Raw genomic sequence first — 22,051 nt, 5'->3', positions numbered from 1 at the left:
TTTTTTTTTTTTACTGAAAAGAAAACAAGGAAACTATGAAAAGTAGCTCCGCGGAATGGCTTTCATCCGCCAGTCCTTTAGAACAGTATATAGTCCGTAATATTATTGTGCATTTTCCTGATTTTTAAGACAAAGTGCACATTTGTAGTAATTATAGAATATAATTTTTATCCGTTTAAGGCAATTGTATATTGTGTATATTAGAACAAACCAAATAGAAAAACAACAATATGTCAGTCGGTAGGCGGAAGTGATGCATGTCGGATGTATATGGTTATGAGGGAGTTCTCCAGTCTTCCTTTTCTTCCGTGGCCGCCATTGAGTTAGGAGCGTGGTTCCTGGCGAGCCGTGAATTCTTTAAAATATGGTAAGAATACTTGTCTGTTCTTGTGTTTCTGTAAGCGTTGGGTAACAATGTTGTTTTATAACGAACATTTCGCGTGATGTGAAACGCGCGTTTTGCGAGACATCCAAGTTGGTTTATGAGAAGCCGGGACTAAAAGGACTGGTCGGCCATTTTGTACACGATTCGGCCAGGATACACGTGTGATGAGTGGCTGATGGCTAGCTAGCGGCCCAGCTAACATGCGGAGCGTTTATTTGCAAGTACAATCCAACTGTATTCAATCAATTGTATTCTTTCTGGGTGCTGTATGTTTCAGTATGCCGCTGGTTATGTGAGATTGTTGGCTCAGTTTAGCAAGATTTTAAGTCGTATACTTGGCTACACTAGCTAATGTTATTAAACTAGCTAGCAATATTGGATAAAGCTTAACACACTCGAGAGACCTAATGGATATGGAGTTTATTCTTGCTATGATGGTGTAATTTGCGTCTGACTCTGTGATCAGCGACAGTTGCCTGCTGTCTAATGCTGGCGCAGACGATTGACGACATCTCAGACTGAGCGAGAGGAACTTGATCGTTGGTTATTGGTTGTCACATGAACTCTGGATATAATTTCTATGTATTGTGTTTTATTGACACAGGCTTGTGCCCGACCGTTGATCTCGGTCTACTCCGACAAGGGGGAGACTTCAGGCAAGAATGTGGTGTTGCCAGCTGTGTTCACTGCTCCCATCCGCCCTGATGTGGTGAACTTCGTGCACACCAACATGCGCAAGAACAAGCGCCAGCCCTATGCTGTCAGTGAACAGGCTGGTGAGTTGTTTTTTTGTTTATTTATTAATTTTTTTACTTTTGTTTCTAGTCCTGATGAAACTCCTTTTATTGTAATCTATCAGTAGTGTTAGTTTTTAACACTTAGTTTTCATTTTCAGGTCATCAGACCAGTGCTGAGTCCTGGGGCACAGGCAGAGCTGTGGCTCGTATCCCCAGAGTGCGTGGTGGTGGTACCCACCGCTCCGGTCAGGGAGCCTTTGGAAACGTATCCTTGCATGCTATGGCACAAGCCTAACTCTTGGGACGCGTGCGTGTGTTAAGTACATGCTTGCTGTGATGGTGTAATTTGCGTCCTACTCTGCGTGTAGCGACAGTTGCCTGCTGTCACATGCTTGCGCTGAAGGGTGACGAAAATCAAATCTGAGCTACTCCACAAAGACGCTGCCAAACTGCTTATGCAGAAAGTATGCGTCACTTTTTACACGTACACTTTGAATAGTGTACACTACGTGTGATGCAAATTTCTAGTCAGCAAAGTACATGCAGGTCGCACATGCGCATTTAATTTTCTTGCACTGTTTAGTTGTTCCACAAGGTGGCAACAGTGATCCAGGGCTGTTGATTCTCAAGGTAGTTGAAGAGACTAAAACGAGTGCAAGTTAGAAACCTGCATTTGTATAATTCTTGTCGTCATGCGCATGTGTACATGTCAAATGGAGTATACGTTCAAAGGCCATGTGTACGACTGTGTGCATACGCTAACGTACACTTGAAACAACAAAGTATACCAGAGGCATTAGCGCTATTTTTCTCATGCTGTGTTCACCTTGACGATAGCGCAGATGTGTCGTGGTGGACGTATGTTTGCCCCCACAAAGACCTGGCGCCGTTGGCACCGCAGGATCAACGTCACCCAGAAGCGCTATGCTATCTGCTCTGCCCTAGCTGGTTCTGCCCTTCCTGCTCTTGTCATGGCCAAAGGTGAGTGGTGTAAAGAAGCATTGTCTTGTAGGGTGTACTGATTAATGGACCCCACATTCTATATTTATTTATTTGAGAGCACTGTTTTTACTGCGGAGGATGTCTGCTTTATGTCCATACTGCTATCGTTACAGTGCCAAATGAGCCTCAGTTTGCAGAAGGGCACTGCCAAATATTGGCACCTCCCTTTCGAAGACTGAGAACATTAATAGTAACTGTAATCAGGATGTAAATTTCTTATTGTTTAGGTCACCGCATTGAGGAGATTCCTGAGGTGCCACTGGTTGTTGATGACAAAGTTGAGGGATACAAGAAGACCAAGGAGGCTGTGCTTCTGCTGAAGAAGCTCAAGGCTTGGAATGACATCAAGAAGGTTTTTTTTTTAATTATTATTTTTTCTTCCTCTCCTCCTCCCCTTCCCTATTTACCTACAGTCCTTTTGACCTGGTGTAAATTAGCAGCCAGTTTAATCATTCCTGCCTCTACCCAACAGGTTTACGCTTCTCAGCGCATGCGTGCTGGCAAGGGTAAAATGAGAAACCGCAGACGTATCCAGCGCAAAGGGCCGTGCATCATCTATAATGAAGACAACGGTGTCACGAAAGCTTTCAGAAACATCCCAGGTGAGTTTCGGTCACTTCTCACTCAGTGACCGTTATTCATTTCTGGCTATGATTAGTTCCACTTCAGGTCCATGTTTATGAATCCTGAGATAGATACTAGTTCTTGGTGGGTTTTTGTTTTGGGAGTGCTGAGTTGACTGGATTGGGCGACTTTCTGCTGCTAAAACGGTTTTATTTAACGCATGATCAATAACTGTGTACATGTTTTGCCCTCAGGTGTTACAATGCAGCGAGTGACTAAACTGAACCTCCTGAAACTTGCCCCTGGTGGTCACATTGGTCGTTTCTGCATCTGGACTGAAGCCGCCTTCCGCAAGCTCGATGACCTCTATGGCACCTGGCGTAAACCTTCCTCCCTCAAGGTGGACTACAAGTAAGTTTCTTTTCACTATTCTTTAGAATTCACACTTGTGACTTCCTAAACTGCAATGATGAGCTTCTACTTCTGGTCCGTGTTTATGAATGCCATGATTTTGTTCTGAAGTTCTGAGTCTGTTTAATACAAAGCAACTTTTTTTTTTTTTATACACATGCTGCCTTTGTTTTAAATCAGTTTTATTTTTTAAAGCTTGCCCATGCACAAAATGACCAACACAGATTTGGGAAGAATCCTGCAGAGTGAGGAAATCCAGAAAGCACTTCGTGCCCCCAAGTATGACCTGTAGTCTCTCGCACACAGTTTACACTGCTCATATGTATTGAGATCAAGTCATTTGCTTCTGTTTTCAGTTTTGGGTATCTAACAAGTCCAATTATGTCATTTGTAGCAAAACTATTCAGCGCAGAGTTCTCAAGAAGAACCCACTGAAGAATCTCAGAATAATGATGAAGCTCAATCCTTACGCCAAGACAGCACGCCGTCATGCCATCCTGAAGCACAAGCCTGAGGTGTGTAGTCTGAAATTAATGTACTTGATTGAACAATTTGCATTTTCAGCTGAAGCTAAGCTAACGATTCTTTCCACTTTGCAGATTAAGGCTAAAATGCTGAAGCCCAAGGTAAAGAGGGTTAGGAAGGTTAAGAAGGTCAAGACTTCAGCAACTGCTCCTGCAACAGAGTAAAGTTGTGTGTATACTGAAACTCTGCAGATAGTTCCAACAATAAACAATGTCCTGAAAAGTTAAATTTGTCATTTGTGTGTTGTCATTCTACTAGGTCTGGGTGAGATGGGGGAAATTGATAAATTGTCTCACTCGAGGTTTTATTGCCACTCACCAGTATAACTATGTAAAAATTGTCCTGAATGTTTCCTTTGCCCTTTTGTTTTTGAAAATGTTGAGTAATCTTGGTAAATCTAAATGTGTCTTTTAGTGTTGTTGTTGCTACACCACCCACACCTAGAAGAAATCTGTTTCCATGTAGCTTTTCAAGGGGTTCCTAGTTATATAGTTATGCTGTTTACATGCTTTGTATCAAATACTAAAATATTTCAAGTTATCGAAAGTAGGTTCATCAGCTAAAGTCTAAATAAATTGATTAGCAGGCTTGGCTGATGTGTGATGATCGTTTTTCGTTATTGTTCAGATTCATCTGATAAAGCTCGATTGAATGCTAGTTTGTGGGATGGAGCCTGTGTAGATATGATTCAGTCATGCCTCTGTATGCATTTATACTCCAGCAAGTTTACCAAAACAATACATACTTGATGATAAATGTATGACCTTGTTAATTTGTGTGCAATATACACTGATGGAGCACTTTATTTACTATACTAGTACTGGCTAAGGCCTCCCTTTGCTTTAAAACAGCTTCAATTCTTTGTGGCATGGATTCCAGAAGATGTTAAACATTTCTGAGATTCTGGTCCATCATGTTGACATGACTGCAACACACAATTCCTGCAGATTTCTCAGGTGCCCTTTCATGCTGTGGATCTCTTGTTCACCACATCCCAAAGGTGTTTCTCTGGATTCAGATCCAGTGACTGGGAAGACCACTGAAGAACTTTGAATTCATGGTTGTTTTCATGAAACCAGTTTGAGAGGACTTTTGCATTATCATGCTGGAAGTAGCCATTAGAAGATGTGTAAATTATGACTAGGAAGGGGTGCACATGGTCAGCAACAATACTCTAATAAGACTGGCATGCAATTGATGATTGGTATTAGCCCAAAGTATGCCAAGAAAATGTTCCCCACACCATTACATCACCTCCACCAGCCTAGACTGTTGACACAAGGCATATTTGGTCCATAGATTCATTCTGTTTGTGCCAAATTCTGACCCTTACCACCTGTGTGCCTCAGCAGATATCAAAAATCATCAGACCAGGCTACATTTTCCCAGTCTTCAGACTGTCCAGTTTTGGTGAGCCTGTGTGCCTGCTCTTGTAGCCCATCTGCCTCAAGGTTCAATGTGTTGTGCACTCTGAGATACTTTTCTGCTCACCACAACTGTACAGAGTGGATACCCGAGTTACTGTAGCCTTTCTATCAGAACCAGTCTAGCCATTCTCCATTGACTTCTCTCATCAACAAAGCATTTTTGTCCACAGAACTGACACTCACTGGATGTTTTTTCTGTATTTCAACATTCTGAGTAAATTCTAAAGCCTGTCTAAAGACTCTAAAATTCTAGATCAGTAGTTATAGAAATACTCAAACTAACCCATCTGGCACCAACAACCATGTCACAGTCCAAATCAGAGATCACATTTTCTCCCTTTCTAATGGTTGATTTGAACATTACCCAAAGTTGCTGGCCCGATCTGAATGACTTTATGCACTGCACTGTGGCCACATGATTGGATGAATGCATGAATGAGTAGGTATAAAGGTGTTCCTAATAAAGTCCTTAGTGCATGTATACTGTCTGATATCTTCTTCAGCAAAAATATAAATGTCTCGAGGTTTCTGATGGCAAAAAGATATAGACTTTTATTACCATAGTAACAAGAGCCGAGTCGGTTTGCAAAGCGACTGCCAGACTCTATCTTGATACACTATTTTATACACATTCAAAACACTCTCTACAGCTCATCCATCTTTTATTTGATAATAGTATAAAGCAAGACTTTTTGCAAACTAACGCACACATATCCTTGAACATTCTCTAACACAGGTGGCCTTATCAGTACTTGCACATCTGCGTACACAGGCCTTTGCATACGACAGTTGCAGTTTGAACAATAGACCACTTATAAAGCTTGACAATAATAGTGGATACATGCTATGAAATGACAGATAACAAATTAGCGAGCTAGGAAGAAAAAGATACAAACTGCGAGTGAGAAATGGGTGCTCAGTGATTTCCCACAAGCTGGAGTTACATCAGTTTGTCGTAGTTTCCCCTACATGAATATTCACTTAATTATTTTCTGGTTAATAAAATATTCCATGTACTATTGCAACATAATAATGTTTAAATGCTGGTTTAACATTAAGTCACACTCTCTTCATGATTGAAATACATTTCAAAGTCATTATTAGGCCTTTGATGGATTAAAACATTTATCACTCTGACTATTTTAACTTTTGATTGGACCTGATGGATTACATAATAATCATGTTTAAATCATAGTCTGGTCAAAGAAATTCTTCTATAATACCAGTGGTTCTCAGAGTAGGGTTCAGTGATCTCCAGGAATTTTAAGATTTCTTTACTTTGTTACAGTAGTGGAAATCACAAATCAGTGCTATTTGATTTATGATTGAGTTCTTATAGTCAATAGATGGCCGCTTGAATTGAACAAGTCAAATCACAAACCTCAATCACTTAAAAACAAGTGCCCTATAAGTTTTCTCAACTTGAATCTAATGTGTTCTGTCGGCAGAAAGTTCGGGAACTTTCTTAAGCCTAAAATCTAAATATATATAAAATAAACCTGCTCAGAGAGAGCTCTCAATTATTATAATTCTTTTAGTGTTTGTTTATTTATTTATTTTACAAATAATTGAAACATAACTTTGGCTGAAAAGTTTCACAACCACCAAACCGTCTCTGATAGCCCTCCCACAGCAAAACTGTAGCGAGCGGAAGTGACGTTGTCTTTCGTATATAAACTCCTTCAAGGGCTGTTGTCGGTCTTTTCTGTCTGCTCTGTACACGTGGTAGCTGCTTCGAAGTGTGGTAAGAGAAGTTGTTTCTTACTTAAGTTTATTTATAGTTATATAATTTGCTCTGTTTCCAGTTATAAGTGTGACCTTTGTGGCGCGACGAATTACAGTTTAAATTGAATTGTTGGGGCGGGTTTTGTTTGGGGAAACGTGTGGCGTGTAATATCATAAACTTATAGGTTAAAATATATTTGTTGCCACAACAAAAGATGTAAATCTTCATAGCTGATATTGATAGATAGCGCTAAGAGCCTCGGAGCTGCATGGTAAATAACTAACATAACTTCTTCCTAGCACACGAGCTTATTGTCTGTGCACGTGCGCCCTGTCGTAGCGTGGCTGGCCATCGAGCTCAAATTCGGTCTTGTTCTCAAGATTGTTTAAAAATGGAATTTCAAAAGTGTCTTTCCAACTGGCATCGTGCAAATGATTTAATCTGGAAAAGTTAAATGCCTTTTGCAGTGTTTATTGATTTATCATGTCTCCTATTGTGGTGATTAAAACTATTTTAAGGCAATATTGTGTTGCAAATGAATAGTTAAAGCAGCACTGGATAGCACGTGATTGGTAGATGCACTGACTATCAACCTTTCCCCCCCCCCCCTCCTTCAGCAAATGGATTCCTCTGACTACAAGCAGCCAGGCACAGAGATGATTGCAAGGGTTTTGTGCTCTGTGTGTAATGAAGACCGCTATCTCACAAGTATTCAGCAATGTCCTGGGTATGATTAGTTGAATGATCTTGATAAATATCAAATCTAAGGCTTTCACAACTTAGCATTATGCAGAGATGAGCATTCTGTACCTTTTTTTTTTCTTCCCCCCTTTCTTCTCTTCAGGTGACTATTTGCTCTTGCTGCTCCGCCCTGTTTGAGGAAACTGAATATAAGTGTATTAATCCTGTCCTGTATGGATTACTGGTGCAAGCCTTCCACCTTCAAGCTGGAGTACTAAGTATCTTGTACATGTGAGTCATGTTTGAGTTTGAAGCAGTGCATTTGACTGTAGCTTTGCTTTTGTGCTTTCCTTGTCTACAATGATGAGCTTCTACTTCAGGTCCGTGTTTATGAATGCTGTGATTTTTTGTGAAGTTCTGAGTCAGCTTGAGCACAAATTGAATTGGTTTAGGTTTTCAATTGCTGACTTAAGTTTATTTTAATGCTGGTTTTCCTGTTTAAACACAGCAGCACACAAAATGTAGTGTGGAGAAGCAATATCAAGAAACAGAGGGCATGAACACTAGCTCCAAGACAACATGGCCCTGTAAGTATAATGACTTTGTGCTTTTCCGGTTTTGGCTTAAATGCCCATGTAATTTCTTCATGGTTGGCATGATTTTTTTTTTTTTTTTTTTTTTTTTTTTTTTTTTTTTTTTTTTAATCCCACCCCCCACCCCCTCCAGTGCATTTCATAAGACTGCATTTTCTTAAGGTTTAATGTAAAGTAAGGATTTTTTTTTATACACAGGTCACGGCTAAGATGCTGAAACCAAGGAGGAGTTTCGACCAAGATGTCCACCTGTTCCTGCAACAGAAGAGCTTTGTTCACATACTGCTACTTCTCTAATTTCAGACAATAAATATCTGCAAATATGCTTAGTTTGGTGGTTTGTTTATTTTTGTTAAAGGAAAAGTAGTCTTGCACATTTTTAGTGGTTACTAAAGTTGCCAACAAATGTGAATCAGGTTTAGATGGTATTACAGGCAGGACACTACTAAACAATGTTAAGCTTCTACAGCATTGGAGCTGGTGATTTTGATGTTACCTTTGGTTTGCAGTGCCCACCTACAGAGTACAAGGGAATTGTTTCCAGATTCTTAACAGAAATGCACTTGAGTAAAATGATGGGTTTAATGTAACTTCAGTCAAATAGACTGCATTTATTATAACTTATAGTTGCAGAAGTTTCCTCAGCTGACAAACTAGTTCTACACAAATCGTACATTGGAAATAATCAAAAGAAGTCTGAACAGAGTATTACACAGAAAGCCTTAGTGTCAGTCAAGTACATTAAGAGCTATTACCAAAAAAAACTAGAATAGGTATAGATTAAAGTTGTGACCAAGCTTAATGGCAGCCATTAATCTTCTGATGTGTGGTGAACTGAAAGCATTAATGTTAACAGTTGTATGAAAATGAGTTTTAAACTTAATATTGCCAAAGATGTAATTAAAGCCATGAATATAAATATTTGTTTTTACACCATTTAATGTTTTATAATAATGCAATCCACTGCAACCCTACCAAGATTAAAGTGGTTACTGAAGATGAATGAATGTTGTAACATGTCCAATTATGGTACTTTAATGCACATCTGTGGATTCTTATGATGGAGATGACAAGGATCCTTTAATGTACATTAAAATGCAAATTGCAGGCACCCACTATTCTCCCACCACTTCCATGCCTATTTTATTGTGTATTATGCTGTTGCGGAAAGGCAATACTTGGAACAAGCCCTCTGTTTCAACCACTGAATGAAAATCTGCAGAGGCGACATGTTCACTTTAAACAGGAAGCATTGCTTAGTGCATTTCTCTTAAGTTCACATGAGTGTGGTTTCAGTCTCAATCTGAATAATTGCAGATAGTGAAAATATACCAGGATAACCAAGAGCTGTTCATTAACTGGCTAATTAGCCAAGTTAGATTAGTAGGCATATCAGGTAGCTAGAACTTTCTGGTTATCATATACTGTAGTTATCCTCTAATTATTAGAATATTCAGACCAATATGGGTACAATTTTGTGCATAAATAAACTTGGCTCACTTATGTGCCTTGAACAAGTTTTATATCCCTGTGGTTTCCCATATTTGGCCGAAGTACCATTCTATATATTAAATTACATTATTATACCATTTTCAAGAAGAGTTAATCAGTTAAAGATTGTTTTTTGATGCTAGATGTCTTCAAGGTTAAGCACAGGGTTATGAGTGTAACTGACCACAAAAACGTGCATTGTTTTTTTTTAGTAAGGCTTTTAAGGCTTGTCTGAACAGTACATAGTTAGTTTATTTTAGACTGTGGTTTTTAAAATGTTGGCTGCCAGTAAATTTGGCCACAACTACCTATTTTATCAAGTAGTATTATATTTTCCCATCTGATGCGGCAAAAGTGAAACTGCAGAAACAACATTAATAATAATAATAATGATAATAATAATAAACAATTGTTTGACATTCCAAATTTATACTGACCCATATTAAGAAATGATTATTTTGCCACTACTTTGACAATAAGTTTAATTGCACTAATGAAAATCAATTAAAAACTAAAAGCTAACTAAAAGTGTTCATCTTAGCTTAATGTGTAAAAGAGGTCTTGGTGTTGCACATAACAATTCATTTAAAATTATTGAAAAAGCTTTAGTAATTCTTATACCCTGGGACAGTGCTTTGGCTGTGATGGAATAGATTTGTACTTTATAAAAATATGCATATTTTTCATTCAAATGGAGAATTATAGTGCCCTCGAGCAATAAACATTTATATAAAAGGGCAGTTTTGTTTATACTTTTAAATATTCTCTGATATGACCTAGCCTGCAATTCAACAGGGTCATTTGTAATGGCAATACTCTGGGGGGAACATTCTGAGCATCTGAGGTTCAAGGCCACTTTCAGTGGGTTTTTTTTTCTTTTTCTTTTGTTTATGTTTTCAAGTAAACCTTGCCATCTAATACATATTGTGGGTCTTGATATGATTCATTCACATCAGTTCAATACTTATAACATAAAAATAAAGAGTTACAAGAGGCAGTAACTGACTATTGAACAGAATGCTGTTGAATTGGAGCCCAAATAAAAACACTGGTCTGGGTATGTGTGTGTGTGAGAGAGAGAGAGAGAGAGAGAGAGAGAGTGAGTGAGAGAGAGAGAGAGAGAGAGAGATTAGATAAGTAATTCCCTTTTATATCCCCACATTGTGAGTTGGGGTCCCTGGCTGATTTAAGCCTATGGTGCTGCAGAGCCACCCAGCAAAGTCCACTTCTTCTGCTTCTGATGTCTTAATGAAGGGATGGACCTATAGAGACCAATGATGTAAGAGTTTAGTGTAAAATAAAATAAAATAAAAACTAAATTATAAAGTAATTCTAAGATAAGTCTGTAAGTCTTATAATAGCCATAGACAGTACAATGTTTATATATATATATATTTTAAAAAAGATTGTTAAGGGTTCTTTAGACAGTTAAGATGCTTATCTTCCTAAAGTGGTTCTACTTGGAATGATATCTGATAGGAAAACATTGTTGTAGTGTTCTATATAGCATATTTTGACCTTTTTTCTAAGAGTGTATAAGGCATTGTAAGTGTTCTCACCATCAGTTGCTTCAGATCTGCCCTCTCTGCTGGGTTTTTTATTAAACTGAAGAAAAAAAAAAATGTAGTCAGTTAGCCGGCTGGTATTCATATTTCAACCACTAGAGGGCATAGTAAGTATTTGGCACTGAAATAGCTCTTGAAATACCACGTTGCAATCCAACATCATTACACGCCTTTAAAGCTAAGGCACAGTTGACCCTTACCATTTGTTAACGAAATCTTGAAATTCCGTGCCAAAGATGCTTGGCAGTTTGGGCGGTGGCTGAAAATAGATAGGCTCAGTTATGTGTAAAGAAGTCAGGCATTCAATCCACATCTTAATTTGTTTAGTGCCAAACCATGGCCTATTTATCCAGCTGAGAGTGCTGAGTATACAGAATACCTCATTGACGATGTAGTCAAGCAGCTCAAAGATGGCCATTGGAGGTCTGCTGTCAGGTCCGTAGGCTACAAAACAAGAAGACAATGCAAGGTTCATATATTTGTAATAATTCAGAAGTAAAACATAACTAAGGCTGGAGTAACAGTATTATTGTATTCACAAATATATTATTTACAAATGGCTTGCTCAAACACTCACAGCTTGCGGGCCGTCCAGGGGGCCTGGGTTTGGGGGAGGCTTCACTGTATGAGGGGTCACCCTCCATGGGGAGGCCAAAAATTTGTTCCAACTCCTTAGCATCAGGTGGTGGGATGGGGAAGCGACCAATGGCCATCTCCACCAATGAAAGCCCCATGCTCCAGATATCAGACTGCACAGAGTAGTGTGTACCCTGCAAACGCTCCGGCTAGAGAGAGAGGGGCAGGGAGTAAAATGTCATATGACACACTACAACATCCAGATAAGAACCTTGACTGAGAGAATATTCCTCAAGTGCAGTTATTCACAACATAGTGACACTAACATTGTGCCTAGTCATTTACATTTATGGATTTCCTTCAGAGTTTCCATTTCCATATTGGAGTATAGGGAACTTGGAAAATCAAATGCAAATTTCACTGACATAGTAAATGGAAAATACCTCATTAATATTCTTTCCCTGAGAGGAAAAGCTTCTTTGCATTGAAATAAAATACAGAGTAGGACTTATCTTCGGTCCCAATCATTAGGGATGCACAGTCATACATGCAAATTTCCAATAATAGAACATTATATATAGAGAGAGTAGAATAATAATAGTAAAATAAAAGGATTCATTCATTAACAAGAAGTGAGGGTATGAAAATAGTACAGGTTACTTTCTGTAGCTACCGGTGCATTGGACTGACAAAGGGGACATGAAAGACAAACTCACAGACATGTAGGACCTTGTGCCCACAAATGAGTTGGCCATGGAGTCGATAAGCTGCCCGCTAACACCAAAGTCACACAGCTTGATCTCTCCACGTGAGTTCACCAGGATGTTGGAAGGCTTCACATCTGCAAGAGAAGAACTGAAACTTGTATAATGGTGAAATGGTCTGGATGGAACTGAAAGATGTCAGTAAGTGAGAGTGAATTTGTTCACCTCTGTGCATGATCTTGTGCTTCTCTCTCAGATAAGACAGCCCTTTTATCACCTGAGAAAGGTACAGTATGACACATTAAAGACAAATAAAGACTCATATTGACAAAAAAAGAAACGCAACCTCTACACATCACTACAAATAGTCTGATGGAGGGGATCGCTTAAAGAAATAGTTTGGCCAAAAATAAAATCTATACAATTTTGCTCTACTCTAAGCTTTTGGTATCTATAATTTTTTTTTATGTATTTGTAATAACATTTATTCATGTTCAGTAAATGCTTTATACTGGTCAGGGACATGGTGGATGCACTGTCTTGGGAACACTGGGTGTGAGAATGGAATACATCCTGGATGGGACACCAGTTCATCGCAGGGCTGGAGTGTCACAGATTTTCTTTTTTTGTTCGCAAGAGTAGCCTTGTTAATCAAATAAAGAAGCAAAATTAGATAACAAACATGTCTTGTCTGATCAACTACTAAGGTAAGTAGAGTAAATTTGGGACAAATTTGTATACATTTATTTTTTGGCAGGGTTGCAAGGAGAAAACTACTGCTCTCCAAAAAGAATCTTACTGCCTGTCTGCAGTTTGCTAAAGATCATGTGGACCAGCCAGAATACTATTGGAAAAATGTATTGTGGTATTTGAGACCAGAATAAGATCCTTATTCTTTCTGTGAAATATGGTGGTGGTAGTATCATGGTTTGGGCCTGTTGTGCTGCATCTGAGCCAGAACGGCTTGCCATCATTGATGGAACAATGAATTCGGAATTATACCAGCAAATTGTAGAGGAAAATATCAGGACATCTCAAGTCAAGTGGGTTTTTATTATCATTCCTCTTTATAGCTTGTACACATTGGAACAAAATCTGTTTGTGATCTATTATACATCCAAATTTCTCCTATAAGGCCATGCAGTAGTGCCCTGCATTTCTTAGCAATCAAACCATGTGAGTCCATTCCATCCATCCATCCATCTTCAGGTGTATTAAACTGAAATGTGTATGTGTAATGTGCATGAGAGCAGAAAGTGAAGTACGAACCGCAATGCTAACTTTGCCCAGTATTTGCTCTGGAATCTTGCCTGCTTTCTTCAATGATTGGTCCAGGGAGCCACCATCCTGCATTACAAGTGTTTATTAATTATAAAAGTATGCAACTGATATAGAGTGCATAGAAAATAAGGTATAATGGCAATATATAGGCTGTAGAATATAAACTTTTACATTTGAAGCAAAACCTACAGTGTAATGAATGAATTTAGTCATTTTTCAATTTAATCGGATTGTATTATCTCATATGGTATGTGTAACGGTAAGAAAGCTGTACCATGTGCTCCATACAGATGCTAATCTCTCCGTCACTGTAGAAGGCCCCGTAAAATCCCACAATGTAGGGAGAATTACACTCATGCAGCACCTGCAGCTCTCGGATGATCTGGTTCCTGATAGCTGGCTTGATCTCCAGGTGGATCAGCTGAGAGATAACAGAGGAGAGATGCCTGACAGGAACTACAGTTTTATACAGCGCTGAGCAAGTGAATACCATATTTTAGTAAGTGCTTATTATTCTAACCTGCAATTAGTTAGTGATAGTATTTGTGCTATTCAGAGTACATAGTAACACAACATATAATCTAACTGACCTATTGTTCTAAAAAAAAAAAAAAAAAAATCAATGCCTTTCAGAAATACTTCTATACAAAGAACTGCTGCAGATATATCTGTTCAAGGATGATCACTTGACTATGTAAGACTGTATAGTTAAGACAGGTAATGGGTTAGACCAGGGGTGTCCAATCTTATCCATAAAGGGCCGGTGTGGGTGCAGGTTTTCATTCCAACCATGCAGAAGCCTCACCGGAGTCTATTGAAAGCCAAGATCAACTGATTATACAGGTGGAATCAGGTGTTGCTCCTGCTTGGTTGGAATGGTGTGCACCCACACCGGCCCTTTCCGGATAAGATTGGACACCACTGGGTTAGACAAATGAACAAACTGCTGAATTTTTCCTAAAATATGAAAGCGATCAAATTTGCTGTTAATTTTAAAACACTGCACATACCTTCCTGGCCATGATGAGTCCAGATGGTCTGTGTGAGACCTTAAAGACCACGCCACCATTGCCTGCTCCCAACTCGCAAATCTTCTCAAAATCGTCATCCTTCAGCTCTCCTACCTTCTGCTTCTGCGTGAGAAAGGCCTCCAGACGTTTCCTCTGCTGCTCATCCAGCTCCAGCTCCTCCAGCTTCTTTTGCAGGGCCTCTAGGTTTGTTCTACACACACACACACACACACCATAATTACAATAACAGAAAACAAGGTGAAAAGAAGCAGAGAAAAGGGTGAAGCAAAAGCAAAACCTTCCAAATTCCAAGAGGATCCATGGAATTTGGATTGAGTCATGCAGCATATTTCCGGATTATGACATAATTCTATGTGTCTGTAGAAGCCATGAGAATTTCTCCACTTGGGATCAATGGAAGCAAACATGAAAAACAATTCCGGGATACATTCCTATTGTTCAGCCAAGACAAAGGCCAACAAAGATAACTGAATGGGCCATTGTGCACATGATGGATAAAGTGTGTGTGTGCGTGCATGTGTGTGTGTGTGTGTCTGTCTGTCTGTCTAAAGACAGTTTCTACCTAGAGTTTCTACCTTCCGTAAGGAAGCTGGGAGTTCCTCTGAGCATGTCTGCTTCTCCTTTGGCACTGTTGTCATGGTAATGTATTTCCTTAGCTTTCCATTCGTGGAATGAACCTTATTGACCTTCTATTCTCCATCTCTTCTTCCACTCCTCTCACACCAAGTCCTTCCTCTCTCCTACTGTAGAGATAGCACCTTTTGCTCTTCTAATAATCAGCCACATTAAAGGAACACTTTGCTAAAAAGTGCCAAGCCTGCTCAAAAGCCCGTGCCAAAAATAGCATCATGATGTCTCTTCACTGATTTGACTATAAATCATTTTAGCTGTATTCGTGTTCTTGGATGATTCCTTCAAACAACAGCACATGCAGTACTTCCACTTTTCAAGCATAAACGATCAAAAGACTAAATGCTATTCACTGCATTCGTGGTTAATGACTAAATTTTTTGTCTTTAAGATCCATTTTGCTGTAACAGAAATGGCACATTGTAAAAGGAAAAACAGCGTGCTTCTGAGAACAGTTAATAAATTCAGATGTAAAATACGTTTGTGCACTGCTGTGCTAGTCCCAGCAACATAAGAGACGCTCTTACACATAAATTTACATTGAATCTTGCTCATCAGCTGCACAGATTTTTGTTGTTTCCACCATACTGTAATTAGGCTGAAGATGATGCAGCTATTGGAGAGCCTTCAAGAGCGAATAACACTTAATCAGGCCAAAACACTGGTTCTCACCACCTTATCCACACCCGTAGAAAGAAGAGGGTTAAGTGTCCTCGTTTTCTCCAACAAGGGCGGTATAACCATGGTTACGAGGCTGCTGCGTGGGTAGAGTGGGTGGGCTATGAAGTGGAGACGATGATGGAAAACGGCTCTGAGACAGCGAAGTCGAGAGAACACTCCATATCTTATGTAGGAGGTGCAAAAGCAACTCAGTACCCACGGCCAACTGCTCACTTGAGCGTGACTTAAGCTCATGTATTGCTTTTATGATGGGCATAAACGCTTCTATCGTCTCATGCAGCATAAACAGAAGGTCTAGCGCTACGGTTTAACAAAGCATTGTTTAATAGTTTATTAGGAAATCAAAATGAAATCCAATTGTGTAACATCATTTTCATATTCTATTCTTTGGCTGCAATTGCAACACACAGGGAATGAACAGTTAAGTACACTCAGACATGTGTTTGAGAAGGATGTGGACTGATACGGCTCCGAATGATGATGGCTAGTCCTAAAACACAAACACGTACACATTTTACCCAGCGAGCAATGATGTAAGGCTCATGATTAATAATTAACCAAGCTCTTTCAGTCACTTGCCTGCTTATCGTTGTGTGGTGGAGTAAGATGTCTCACCAATGCACAAATATACTGTGACCATGAGCGAGCATGTGTCACCACATGTTTTCTTATAAACCACTTATGACTCATTTTCATTATTGAGTCACTGCATTTTCTGGTTTGATGCCTTGAAAAGTGCACAGCTTGCAACATGTAGCACATTTTATATGACATAAATCAGAATTAGCTTTGGGAAATGGCTACTGTACACAGATGCTACTTTTACTGTAGTACATGTTTGTCAGCATTCATTTCAAGATCAAGGTAACAGCTGTATGCTGGACTTAATGTAACTAGTACTTGCTTTTAATTTTGCTGAAGTGGTGGTTGTTTATGAGTTAAGATTTATGATTCTGAATCAAGTCGGCAATTTCCCATTATGAGTCCGAGCTGAGACGAGAGTGAGCAGTTCAAGAGTTTAGGTGAAGTTTTGTATTTTAATAATAAATGAGTCACTGTGTGGAAGAATGAAAGATATGTTTCCTTGCTTAAATGTTTCTTTGTGATATCTCGGGAGATTTAACGGGGATTCTTACTTGTGGTTCGTTCAGGGTTCAACTTTGTCACAAATGTTTCTCATAAGATTCCTATTATAATTCCTGTATTTTAGAGGACTTACTCATCAATTTTAGAATACTACTAATCACAGGTTGTTGTTTTTTTCTTTTTCTAATAACAGCAAATCAGCTTTTAATGGTAACATTCATATTATTTACAGTGTTTTATGAACACTTCTGAGAAGACCTCAATGAGAATAAGATGTCTGAGTCATATTAATGCAACTCAAATTATGAAAATTGGGGAAAATTATAGCGGACATTCTCATTTAAGGAGGGTAGCAGCTTCAGACACTGACACAAACATATGTGTTGTGTTGTTATGTTAATGTTAACAAGTCTGTTAATGACTTATTGTAAACCTTTCTCTTTCTCTCTCTCTTTCACTCACACACAAACACACACACACAGACACGCAGACACACACACACACACACACACACACACACACAGAGTTGGAATGCCACGGCACGAGGCATTCCACAAAGTCTCTCTATAAAACTAACTTCCGAAGGCTTGAATCCCAGCAGCACAGGCATGCATTCCAAAGCCTGTATGCCACAACCTGTCCGGGCCTCCAGAATGGAATGTGTTCTACTTTTTCATCACACAGAACAACACAGAGTATTCAAAACACTGGCCAATATACACTGTGAGCCACATGGTACTAGCCTTGAGTAAACAGCTCTTGGATAAATGCTTCAACCTGCATATCGCAAAGATGCTATGCTAATACACAGGACACATGGCAATTTTTGACACTTAAGATTTCCTGACTCACATCAGGAAAAACACCATATAATTTGCATGGAAGACTGTGTCCAAACTGTACTGGCTGTCTGAAATACTGGAATCACTCATCAATCATTATTGTCTCCAATGTTGTTTTCATGACAGCTTGGGAACTATATATTGCTCAAGAGCTCTCATATTACACTTTAAGTCGTCAAACAAACTGTGACCACAATCAGAGACGCTGCTCTCCCACTTGAATTCCTGATATCTGATGAAATATTGTGGAACATCATCTGTTATGCAACCACTGGTAACTTAAATCTCTGTAGTACCTTGTGTAAAGAAGAACGCCTCTGCAACTCTTCCTCGATCTTTCAATCAGTAATTGAGGCAAAAACTGTAAGGCTGAAAGAGGAGTCTCTGAACCTTCAAGCGCCCATGATGGCCTCTGTGAAACAAGAGGCAATGTCACGCACCACTGACTTTAGGCCACCAGGGCTTTGATCGGCTCATTGCTTAGAGAGGGGAAGAAGATCTGCTAAACTAAATAAGCAGACAGATAGGGCAGTCCAATGCATGCCTAGACAAGCCTGAAACAAAGCACTGCACAAGGTCCTGCTTCTTACTTGTTTATACAGATATTACGTGGTGAAACAAGTTAATTACGGTTGAGCTAGAAGAAGAGGAGTGTGTTGTCGCAACTGTTTGGGATCTCCATTTCATGAGACTTTGCTTGGTTTCTGGACTCCTCGACTCTCATATATCCTATTTACAGACCTTCACAGAATGTGTGCAAGGTCCTGCTTGTTTTGTGGCAACTGCAAACAAATCTAGCTGGCTATGAGAGGGCAAGAAAGACGAGGACAGATTATTAAAGAAAAGGGTCACATTGTTGTGTGCTGGCTGCTCTGGACAAATGTGATAAGAGCTTCCTGTTTGGACATCACACTGAACCTGGCTACTTGCTGGAGAGGCAGTGACAGATTAAATGCAACAAATAAAGATGAAACACTTTTATAGTAACATTGACAATGAGGAAAAAAATTGTGACTGACACAAAAACTGTGACCTGTATATGTTTTTACCTGATAAATGTTACCTGCTACCACATGCTGTTTGTTTTGGAGGGTTTCTCCTTTCAGTTTCCTCTTATAAAATGCTAAATGTAAAATGCATGCTCAATTGGGTTAAGGTCTGGTGATTGACTTGGCCAGACTAAAATCTTCCACTTTTCCCCCCCAGTTAAGTCCTTTGTTGTGTTGGAAGGGTGTTTTGGATCATTGTCTTGCTGCATATAAATTCATCCCAATTAGATTGGATGCATTTCTCTGTAAATTGGCAGACAATGCTTCTGTAGATTTCTGAATTCATTCATTTCTTCGCGAATTCCAATCTGGCCTTTTGATTCTTACTGCTAATGAGTGGTTTGCATCTTGTGGTACGGCCTCTACATTTCTACTCTTGAAGTCTTCATCGCATGGTGGATTTTGAAACCTTCACCCCTGCCCTGTGGAGGTTGTTGGTGATGTCACTAACTGTTGTTTTGGGGGTTTTCTTCACAGCTCTCACAATGTTTCTGACATCAACTGCTGTTGTTTTCCTTGGACAAACTGTTCCATGTCTGATTGTTAGTATGCCAGTGGTTTTCTTGTTTTTTTTCTAGGACATACCAAAATTGTTGTATCAGCTATGCCCAATGCTTGTGCAATGGCTCTGATCGACTTCCCCTCTGTTCTGAACTTCAAAGGGACTTGCTTTTCTCCCATAGACAGCACTCTGTTGGTTTATCCATTTTAACAACAAATGCAGTCTTCACAAGTGAAACCTGGGGCTCAGACTAAGAGTAGACATTCAGAGCTATTCATTGTTTAAACAATCAATCTAACAGGGTACACCTGGGCAACAAGAACCACCTGTCAGTCACGTGTTCCAATATTTTTGATCACTTGACAAATGGGTGGGTTCAAACAAAAGGTGCCATATTCTAAGATGTTTGACACATCTGCATGTAAATATCAGCAAACGAAAGCTGAAATTCCGATCGATCACCTCATATTCACCTTTTCTTCTCAAAGTCTACAGTGTATAGCAAAAACAAACTGTATTATCAGGAGCACAATGTTGTTGAGAGGCATTTCTATTATTAACAGCACAATTTGGATTGTTTCATGGGTAAATATGTAATAAACATACCAATTTAGCATTGCCAATCCACCAACTGCCTTTTGTGTGTGGGAGGAAACCAGAGAACCAGGAGAAAACCTACATGGACATGGGGAGAGCGGGATTGAACCCAGACTCACGACGCTGAATTAGGGACGCTGGAGCTGTGAAGCAGCAACGCCTCCCACTACGCCCTACTAAACAGTGTGTCAGAATAATCTAACACCTGTTGTACCTTGTAATCTATGGTTGGTTTTGAACACTTTTGGTTCAGATAATTATTACTCCATTTATTTCGACATACTGTTTTAGTAGGTCTGAGATCATAGGTTTTTGGTTCAGTATTATTTGGAACATTATTGACACCGTTTCTGATTGAATATGAAATACAAATAGTTAAAACCATAGTGATACCATATTAACGTTTCCTAAGGGTGGTCTGGGTCGTAGCTTGACTCTTACATAGGACACAGTATACCAAGTATCTAATACTAAGATGTCAATATCACTAGTTCCCTATAGGCGTCGGCGCAGTATAATATTCTAACATACTTCTTAATACTGTAGTAGGCCTGTGCGGTTCTGATCCAAGTATCCATTAGTGCTGTACTATTTTGACACAGTGTAGACTGCGGTACTGTACGGTTTTGGATGTAGGCAGACTACTCACTCTGTGGCACCGGTTCCGTTAACGGCATTCCCATCCGGAATCGGGTTGAGCTGGATCGGTTCTGGCTTCCTCCGTTTTTGCATGATGACCCTCAGTGACCAGCTATTCCGCAATCAGAAACCAATGGAGGAGAGCAACACTTACGAGCGGCCGAGGGAGTGCTATATGATCGGGCATAGACTGTACAGCTTATCAATCACACACCCACCTACAGCGCTCTCTCTCTCTCTCTCTCTCTTTATTATTTTTTTATTTACCGCGCACGCGCGCGGTCACGGTGTTGACGCTAAACGGCGCGTGAAAGTGAAAAGCTTTTTCGATGTTGGTCACTGGACCGATGGTAGAGCCACAAATATCGTTCACACCACAGGGTGGATATTACCGCGGAAGGATTCAGGCTCGGAGCTGTGTCACGAAAATATTTACATCTGTCTTCCGAACAACGTGCTAAAGAGCGGGCAACTGCGCCATCTGCTGGTGCGCATGCGCTACTGTAGATTCAGACTGGTAACCTCTGTACATGCTGGTGGAAAGGGCTGATCTTCCTCCTGATTAGTGGTTAATGTCACCTATTTAATTAGGCTTCTGAGTTTAACATTAATAATGGTGGTAATAATACCACACGTCATAATGTGTTTTACATATAAAATATTTAAACTTGGGAAAACTGGAAAAAACAAAAAAACAATTGAAACATTCCACCCATCTTCTATACCACCTGTCCTACTGTGTCCTGGAGCCTGTCCCAAGCAGCATCGGATACAAGGCAGGGTATCCCCTGTGGCAGTCCATCACAGGGCACACTCACATACCAATTCACACACTACGGACACTTTGGACATGCCAATCAGCCTACCATGCATGTCTTTAGACTGGGAGAGGAAACCTCCACAGCATGGGGAGAACATGCAAACTCCACACACACAGGGACATAGCAGGAGGCAAACCCCCAACTCTGGAGGTGTGAGGCAAACATGTTAAGCACTAAGCCACCGTGAGCCCAGCAGTAGAAACCATCACAGGAATTCTAATGGTTTCCACTACAAATACCATTATAAACCATTACCATTATTGGTCCTTAATGGTATCCACTAGACATAACATGCCACCAATAGAAGGCAACAAATTACCAGTAGAGACCCACAGGGACTATTACAGTTTCCATTAAAACCAATACAATTCCCATTATAACCATTAAATCCACTGCAAATTCTATGAGGGTTCCTATTGTTGTTGTTTTTTCAGCAGGGCTAAACTGATTTTTGAAAATGAAATTATGTTAATTTAGTCTCAGTCACGTCTCTGTCTATTTTGAA

The 22,051-nt window shown here is 39.7% G+C and overlaps 2 protein-coding genes, 1 long non-coding RNA gene and 4 other non-coding genes across 7 annotated transcripts; 6 read left to right on the top strand and 1 right to left on the bottom strand.

Moving 5' to 3' along the window:
* Positions 1–323: 323 nt before the first annotated feature.
* Positions 324–3,849, top strand: rpl4 (ribosomal protein L4; the record flags this gene model as incomplete). Its single annotated transcript, NM_001200105.1, is given in 11 exon segments — positions 324–367; positions 990–1,161; positions 1,281–1,387; positions 1,965–2,103; positions 2,352–2,476; positions 2,597–2,726; positions 2,943–3,099; positions 3,295–3,378; positions 3,494–3,614; positions 3,699–3,736; positions 3,738–3,849. Coding segments are annotated over 11 exon segments (1,158 nt in total). The 3' UTR covers positions 3,820–3,849.
* Positions 813–910, top strand: LOC124628135 (small nucleolar RNA SNORD16). The gene has a single exon (XR_006982455.1). It is a non-coding gene; the product is annotated as a small nucleolar RNA SNORD16 (small nucleolar RNA).
* On the top strand, positions 1,452–1,549 carry LOC124628136 (small nucleolar RNA SNORD16). The gene has a single exon (XR_006982456.1). It is a non-coding gene; the product is annotated as a small nucleolar RNA SNORD16 (small nucleolar RNA).
* LOC124628133 (small nucleolar RNA SNORD18) lies at positions 3,150–3,220 on the top strand. Its single transcript, XR_006982453.1, has one exon. It is a non-coding gene; the product is annotated as a small nucleolar RNA SNORD18 (small nucleolar RNA).
* A 2,855-nt stretch (positions 3,850–6,704) lies between the features above and the next one.
* Positions 6,705–8,380, top strand: LOC124627986 (uncharacterized). The gene is made up of 5 exons (XR_006982382.1): positions 6,705–6,795; positions 7,395–7,504; positions 7,622–7,749; positions 7,967–8,045; positions 8,250–8,380. It is a non-coding gene; the product is annotated as an uncharacterized LOC124627986 (long non-coding RNA).
* LOC124628134 (small nucleolar RNA SNORD18) lies at positions 7,814–7,883 on the top strand. Its single transcript, XR_006982454.1, has one exon. It is a non-coding gene; the product is annotated as a small nucleolar RNA SNORD18 (small nucleolar RNA).
* Positions 8,378–21,145, bottom strand: map2k1 (mitogen-activated protein kinase kinase 1). The gene is made up of 11 exons (XM_047154949.2): positions 20,736–21,145; positions 14,679–14,889; positions 13,943–14,089; positions 13,657–13,734; positions 12,613–12,664; positions 12,400–12,524; positions 11,685–11,892; positions 11,487–11,551; positions 11,308–11,366; positions 11,102–11,147; positions 8,378–10,804 (listed from the first exon to the last, which is right to left on the bottom strand). Exons 1-11 carry the CDS (start codon positions 20,816–20,818, stop codon positions 10,691–10,693), a joined length of 1,188 nt encoding a protein of 395 aa, XP_047010905.1. The 5' UTR covers positions 20,819–21,145; the 3' UTR covers positions 8,378–10,690.
* Between the last annotated feature and the right edge of the window lie 906 nt (positions 21,146–22,051).

Source organism: Ictalurus punctatus, chromosome 4, assembly GCF_001660625.3.
Source record: "Ictalurus punctatus breed USDA103 chromosome 4, Coco_2.0, whole genome shotgun sequence".
Classification (NCBI taxonomy): Eukaryota; Metazoa; Chordata; class Actinopteri; order Siluriformes; family Ictaluridae; genus Ictalurus; species Ictalurus punctatus.
This window is presented reverse-complemented; position numbering and strand designations above follow the sequence as displayed.